Genomic DNA, 8,111 nt, shown 5'->3' with positions numbered 1-8,111 from the left:
CCTTTGGGGTTTCGCCGTTTCTCCTCTTCTTTTTTCGTTAAGGTCCTTTCGTTTCCGCCTCCTTGTCGTCGAATCCAATCCTAGGGTTTGTTCTGTTTCTTATTTTTATGAATAGTGGCCGCTCAATTCTAGGGTTTTTGTGAATAGTAATTTCCCTTTTATATGCGACTAATCTCTTTCCTCTGCTGTGTTTCCTGATGTGTAGTGGAGCTTGTTCGTACGGAGGGTGCTTGGAGATTTTTGTCCTTATCCCAGCTTAGTGGTCCCCTTCTTCTTCTCAACCAAATCCATTTACTATTGGTAATAATTAAATTACCTTTGTGAATTTGCTTCAAGAACTCAAATAGATTAGAATATGTGTTTTCTCTTTTTTGGAATTAAACTGATTTTGGGCGTTTGTGTTGCAGCAGTCTTGGGTTCCATGGCCGACATTGCGGCTTTGCTTGCGTTTAGCAGCTGGGTATTAACATTAGTGACCTTGTTTTATTTTACTGTTACAAGCTTCTGTTGAAATGTTGTTTCGGGAACGGTTAGGGATGATTAGGGAATCTGCTGGTGTTATGGTTTATTACACAACTGTTGTGTTGGATTGTTTTGGCTGATGTTACATATTTCTGGACTGCAAGCATACATTTTGCACAACTATTTACTGGTTGCAAATTAAACACCTCAAAAATTTTAGGAAACCAATTGCTCTACAATCTTAATGTAATAGTATAATTCTACCTTCTGATCTCTATCTGCTTCTTACAAAAGATTATCTTCCAATGCACTAACTGGTCTTGATTCCCATTACTTGTCAATTGAAGTTAGTCCTAACCAACACTTCACTTTTAAAAGAATTGAATTGTCTAAATGGTAGAAGATGATCCATTTGAAATTTTTCCATATCTACTTTATATTATTTTGTCTCAGTAGAAGAAAGGTTTTCCTGGCTGGATGGCCGAACTGAATTTCCTGTTGCAGTTGCAGACATTAATGGGTTTGGATGGTTAGTAGCTGCAGTGGCAAGAATTCCAACAATGGCCCTATTAAGAGGTGACAAATTCCTATTTTGCCTTTGAGTTTTTGTTTTCTTAAAAATAGGCTCTGAGGTTGAATACGAGGATGAACCCACTTTCCATGAATCAATGGAACCATCAGAACTAAAAACAGCATCAATTACACCACTTGCACTTCCATGGATTTGTTCATATTTTCGTTTATGACCATAATTATTTTCATTGGTAACCTCAACAATAGCATTATAACATTCATCCACTTTCTCCTTGTTGATTTTGAGAATACTAAGAAGCTGATTTTTGTAGTCCACACCATTATCATCACTCTCTTCAGTCTGGTCTATCACATGCAGCATTGTAGCAGTAACCAACACAGAAGGAACACAACCAACAAATCTTGAATCTAAAAGTACAGATGGAAGAAGGTTCTCACAGCATCTTAAAAACTCCCAATGAAGGTTAGTTTTCAAACCAAGCCTTGTTATTATATGATCTAGGAAAGAGTGTGGTGTCACAGGATGCGTCTTCCATTTCAGTGTTGACAGAATCAAAAGCTCCACTCTATGAATAGAAAGAACTTAGTGATGCCACATATTTTAACATGATTTATTATGCAAAAATTTCTGAAGGGACCAGTTGGTGATCATGGAAGCATTGACCTCGGATGGCGGAGAGACACTCCACTACTTGCAGCACAAAGCTCGCTTTTATGAGTTTGCGAAATTTTAACTCATGCTTCATCATCGGTCTCAGGTGGCGTTGTAGCAGAAATACTCCAACCTGAATTTCGGGCTACGGCGGCTGGAAGCATTGTAGAATTGGCATGGCTTTGAGATGCAGAGAATAGCATTTGGAGGAGGTTCTACGTTGTGATTAGCAGATAGTTTGTCAGCTTTACTTTCATCATCATGTAAAACAACAGCTTTATACAGTCCTGTCATAATTATATATAAGTCATTCCATTTTTGATAGGCTTATGGTTAGAATCCTTTTGACCAAATTCAGAAACATCAGGGTTTTCATTGTGATTTGGTTTTGATTGACTTGTTTGCTTTAACCACTTAAAAGTCATAACCTTTGAACCATTCTGCAATTTTCTTTTTCTGCAACCAAAGCGTAAGGACCGGCCAACAAGCGTGAACCATGGCATGTGCTGTTATACTGTTCCTGTGTAGTATCAGCACCTGGCCTGTCTGGGAGATTCCTAGGCAATGGAACTTCAATAACAAATTTCACGGAAAAAATCTCAGAAAAGTAGTATCAGAGGATGATGAGGTCTCTGCCCCATCATGTTGTCCCCGTGAATGAAACCTGGAATATCTATTGATCATAGAAATCCATATTTGAGGCTCTGCTATCCAATCTTAATATATCGTCTTCTAGTTTCCTTGTTCTACCAAAGAAATCCATAACTTTCAAAATGTAATGATCAACAGTGTCAGCTGATGTCCCTTTTTGGGTAGTAGGTTTGTGCTTCCAGTAGGCAAAGAAGTATCACATCCAGACCATGAGATAGAACTGCATGCTTCTCCTAATGTTAATCTGGAAACAGAGTAGACTACACTTTCATGATGCAACTTCGTATCTTCTACAAGAACTACTGCAGAAGGTGGGCTTAGCAGTTGTTGCATAAGTTGTGTAGTCAAGACAAGTCTTCTTTTTGACTTTACTATCACTGATAGATCTTCAACAACCCCAGCACCAACTTCAACCTTCTCAGCCAATCTGTTTGCAGTTCGGGCCCATAATAATTCCGCCGCGCTAAGATCCCGAAGCCCTTCAGAACCCTGAGCAAGTTCTTTATGCCACATCATAATTGAATGAACGAAATAAATGAAATATGAATGAGTATGCAGAAATCCTTCAATATGAATGGAAATTTTTCAATGTGAATGAAGAAAATATGAATGCAAATTTGGAATGTGAAAAACGTAAAAATATGAAATAGTAAACATGAACATGAATGAAGGAGTATGTATGGAATTTCTTTGAATTGAATGAATATTTTTCCAATGTGAATGAAGAAATAAAAATTTCTTTGAATGATGAATGAATGAGAAAAATGCATATGAATGATGACCTAAAACAAAAATGTTTTGCACTTGACACATAATTTATTTGAAAGAAAAGTGAGAACTGGTAATGTGACAAGGCGGGATGAATAATCACTTCGACGAAACTGGAACGAAAGATGAAACATGAGGTTCAATTGATTCCGACAAATGAAAGAGGTTTCAAATCTCGCATAAATCATCTTATACAAAAATAAAGAAACAAAACCCCAAAAGACAAACATGGACTGGTCGTGGTAGCAAGTCCAACAACTAATGTCGGGGGGTAGCATCATGACCAGATGGAATGGTCATGAAAAGAAGAATGCAAACAAATGATTGATGGGAAAAATTTTCAGGGCCAAAATCGGGGTATGACAACCACTGATCAAGAAGCTCTGAATAAAACCTGCTTATGCACATGATGCATGCAACGCTTGTGCATATGATTTTGTTTTTATTTGTGGAACTTTATAGAGATCTATTTGAAAATATTCATAAATATTACTCTTTTTAGACATATAATGGAAATATTCATATCAATAATATTTGGAAGAATTTTTACACCAAAGAAGTACAGTCTTGGTAACCAAATACAATACAAGAGAGAAGGAAAATGAACATCCTATGGAACCCTAGAAACAATCATCCAAAGCTCTCGAGACCGGAAGATAAGCTGCACAAAGCCTCTTCACCTCTCTCTCGTAGGCTGCCTCCATATCTGCCTTCTCCTTGGCGAGTCGATCATACTTCCACTTCTAAAACTTGGATGACTGAGGAAGAAGAGAAGTAACCACATCATCGGGATCATCAATAATCTGATGCTCCAGAAATTCTATCACAGCATCCTTATCTCTGAGTCGCTGAAGTAGTTCCTCTCGCTCACAGACCCAAGCACGCGAACGGTCTTTATCTCTCAACTCCTCTACTCCTTGGTTAGGGAGAGTTGGAGGCCCAACCATAACCATAGGTGTAGGTCTCGAATTGTCATAGGGCATGCGGTACTCAGAAGCTCTCTTCTTCACCCAAGAGGTGTAGGGTTCCAAAGCAATACAATTCTTCGGACCAAGCTCTTTCCTTCCCTTTCTATGAATCTTGCGCCAAGCGCGGACCATTCTTTCCTTCAAGTTCTGGGGATCTTTACCCTCTTGAAAGAATACACCTTCTAACAGAATGTTATTAGGTTTATCCTTTAAGGGGAACCCAAGCTGACGGCGAGCCAAAATGTGGTGTAGTTAATCCTACCACGTGTACCAATAAGAGGCACATTGGAGAATTCACCACAAGAGTCAATAATCTAGAAACCATCATATACACGGTTATCCCAAAAGATATCATCATTAGTGAGAGACATAAGTCTTGTAGACCACCGTAGACATCCTTTGTTCTCCTTGAAGGCAAGTGTCTGTGGCAAGTGCGAAATAAACCACTTGTACAACAGAGGCAAACATCATACAATGGTACCACCACCCTTTGTGTTCCTCATATGCAAACAGAAATAAGTGTCACCCAACAGAGTCAGAACGGGATTAAGAGTAAAGAAAATCCTAATAGCGTTCACATCCACAAAATTGTCGATGTTGTGGAATAACACTAGCCCATAAATGAGAAGTACAAATATGGATTTAAAGGCGTCCTCACTCATGGCCATCCCAAACAAGATAGCTTGGGCGATGAGAAAATCAGATGGGAGACCTTGAATTCCACCTTTGGTAGTCATATGAGCACCAATATCAGATACATCTATGTGCAACAGATAAGAAATCTCTTGGGAAGAAGGAACCCTATCCAAGCCACTGAACGAAAACTGATCCAATATAGGTATACCCATAAGATAGGCATACTCCTCAAGCGTAGGCAAAAGCTGGAAATCCGGAAAAGTGAAGCAACGGTACAGAGGATCATAGAACTGCACCAACATACTCATCAGACCTTCATCTACCTGAGTAGCAATGTCATACCCCAAAATTTGCCCGTTAACCTTGCAAGATATTTTTCAGGGCACTCCAACTCATTTCTCAAGGCATGGATCTTAAAGGAACAAAGACCCAACCCACAGGTGGAAAAATCCAGAAAATGGCTTAAAATGGCTTGCTCGCTAGGCGAGCAAAATCCTTCGCCTAGCGAACCCTTCGCTGCACCACTCGCCTAGCGAAGCTTGCGAACACCAGAAATTTTGGGCTTCATTCTGAGCCCATTAGGTCACAAAAAGGCATTATAAATACCACAACTTCAGTCAGAAAAGAGGACGAAAAGGAGAATGAAAACAGAGAGATAGAAAGAAGGCACAGCAAACCCTGGAGGCTAACCCAGAGAATTCAGAGCAACCCTAAAGGAAACCCTGAAGGAAACTCATCTGCACAAAGGTTACTTCCGCCCAACTCAATCCGACACCAACCCTAAGAGTGATCCGCCAATTCAACGTTGCAATTCAATTGCCAACAGGTTTGCACTACCACTACCTCTTTATGCCTCCAATTTACATGTGGTATTATGATTGAATTTATGAATATATCTTAGGTTTTGCATGTGGATCTAAATATGCATGGATATCTTGAATGTTTAACCATAAAATTTATGTAATGGATGCCATAGGGTTTGGAGCTTGCTGAAATCGTACTGTTCTTAAATTCAAAACCTGCAGCCGTTCGCTGGCACATCGCTAAGCGAACATGTAGCAAGTATTCGCCAGGCCCTCGCTAGGCGAGGCAGCAGCGAACATGACAGTCGCTGACTTTTCTGTTCTGATCTTTGCTCATCTGACATGTTTTATTATCACCATGCATTGTTTACCTGACATCAGTACTGTTGTGATTCCTTTTGTTTGGTGAAATTCTCGATTGCACCCTGATTTGGTATTCTGACCTGTTTGCTGAATTTTGTAAGGGTTCACATACTCCCGGAAAAGGTAGCTTGCTAAGTATTCCACTTTATTTGGGGGATACCCTTGTGGAGATTCATCCTAATTACTTAATTGATTTTAATGTGGAGATTCATCCTAATTACCTAATTAATTTTAATGTGGAGATTCATCCTAATTACCTAATTGATTATAAAATATTGCCTTTGAATATGTGATCTTGGACCTCTCTTTGTTGCCTTACGGTATTACGGTATTACGGTCATGTCCCGCGAATGTGGGGATACACTTAGCAAAGACCCTTCGGTTAAATCGTCATGTCCCTATAAGATAAATCATAGTCCCTCGGATGTTGCCTGCGAATATATGATTTTTGTCCCTCGATGACCTGTCGTTGTAGCTTACGGTTAAATGATGATCGTCCCTTCGAATACTAAGGTATCCTTACAAATGTTGCCTTCAATGATCAACCGATGACCCTACGATGTCCCTTTTACATCCAAAGGATAAAACTACTTACTTCTCAATAGTAAGGACAGTTTTACCCTCATAAGGATAGGAAATACCCATAAAGACCTTGGGTAGGTATAACTCTTAAATGCTGACTCACAACCTAAAACATTTTTCATACATCACCCTTTGCAAAACATCTACTAGAAAATCACCACTTGGTATACATTCATACCAGAATCATTGCCAAGTTATATTTTTCTAAACAACTTTCAAAATTAAACGAGATAAACACTTTGTATACATTTGTACAAGAATCATTACAAAGTTAAACTCTCTTTTTTTCAAAACATTTTCTAAGCAGTTCACAAACACTTTTTCAGACAAGAAAAATAACATAAGTGATCAAGCAATTAAGAGCCCATGGATAACCATGGATACAAAGGGTGCTAACACCTTCCCTTTGTATAACGTACCTCCCGAACCCAAAATCTAATTAAGGTCTTTCCTGTTCTTTTCCACCTTTCCTTATTGGATAAAAGAAAAGTCGGTGGCGACTCTTGCTATCCGCGACATTTGCTTTCCAAAGCAAAAAACACAAAAGTCAGTTCACCGTATGACAGAACTGGTGACTCTGCTGGGGATAACTTAAAAAGAGAGGTTGCCTTAAAAAAACAAGATCACTTATTTAAATTGTCTGATTTACTTTTAAGGGATTGCTTGGGTATTCTATGCTTGAGTGAAAGATCCTACACCCGGATCTAGTGTACCTTAGGTAAGTAGCAATAGATCATCGCGACTATCCGGCGTATACTGGAATGGTTAAAATGATGGCTACGGTTAATGTGACATTTTGGATGTCCTGATGTTCCTCATGTTTACTTGAGGAGAAATTTGGCGTCTGCGTGGTGTCATCAAAGCATTAACCAGACCTTTAGAACCCTAATTGACTCATCCTGGCCATTAGAAAGTAGTGAGATAACTGACTTCGGTTCCGACTGGGGTTGGTTGAGACTCGATACTACACTCTTTGAGATTGGACTTTAGGGAAGCTTTGGTCAACCACTTGGTGTTGCACTGAAGTGGACTTAAAGGAAGGTCAATGATTGGAGATCCTTTTAGAACCCGGTTACTATTCTAGGACAGGTTGAACCAACCAAACTTCAGTGGGGAGGGTACTTACCTATGGAACTCATGCAAACCTTAAAAACTTAGGAATGATGGTTGTGTGACTTGCTTGTGCTTGTTATTTACATAACATCATAACATCATAACATCATAACATCTTAACATCATAACATCATAACATCATAACATCATAACATCATAACATCATAACGTCATAACATCATGACATCGTGGCATTGTACTAACCATTTCAAGGGCTTTAAACATTGAAAACATTTCATACATTGCATAACATAACATAACATTGCATAACAGGTATTCTAAAGGATCAATGTTCTCACGGTCTTCCTATTGCAAACAGAAAAATGGCCCTCGAACAAACTGTCAAAGATCTCCAGGCTCAAAATGCTCAATTCCAGGAGATGATCTTGAACTTATCCAAGGGGCAGGAGGAGCTGAAGGCTCTCTTGCTCGAGAAGAAAAAAGACAAGAAACCTGTGAGTTACATTAACCCGGGAAGAAGGCTTAAAGGACAGGCTACAGGAGTCAAGATTAGAATTCCGAAGGATCAAGAAGAGGGGACAGATTCAGAAGATGAGAATGCTGATCCTTTCAGCCAGG

The 8,111-nt window shown here is 39.2% G+C and overlaps 1 protein-coding gene across 1 annotated transcript; it reads right to left on the bottom strand.

Annotated features, from left to right (window-relative positions):
* Positions 1 to 901: 901 nt before the first annotated feature.
* On the bottom strand, positions 902 to 1,745 carry LOC127130340 (cyclin-D3-3). Its single transcript, XM_051059367.1, has 2 exons — positions 1,661 to 1,745; positions 902 to 1,578 (listed from the first exon to the last, which is right to left on the bottom strand). Exons 1-2 carry the CDS (start codon positions 1,743 to 1,745, stop codon positions 902 to 904), a joined length of 762 nt encoding a protein of 253 aa, XP_050915324.1.
* Positions 1,746 to 8,111: the final 6,366 nt, after the last annotated feature.

The sequence above is a fragment of the Lathyrus oleraceus genome, chromosome 3, assembly GCF_024323335.1.
Source record: "Lathyrus oleraceus cultivar Zhongwan6 chromosome 3, CAAS_Psat_ZW6_1.0, whole genome shotgun sequence".
In the NCBI taxonomy this organism is placed as follows: Eukaryota; Viridiplantae; Streptophyta; class Magnoliopsida; order Fabales; family Fabaceae; genus Lathyrus; species Lathyrus oleraceus.
This window is presented reverse-complemented; position numbering and strand designations above follow the sequence as displayed.

Excerpts from the sequence above, each read along its gene's own strand:
- LOC127130340 (XM_051059367.1), bottom strand. The coding sequence starts at position 1,745 with ATGATGAAGCATGAGTTAAAATTTCGCAAACTCATAAAAGCGAGCTTT. Across the intron at positions 1,579-1,660 it reads GTGTCTCTCCGCCATCCGAG|TTCTTTCTATTCATAGAGTG; the intron begins GTCAATGCTTCC and ends GGCATCACTAAG.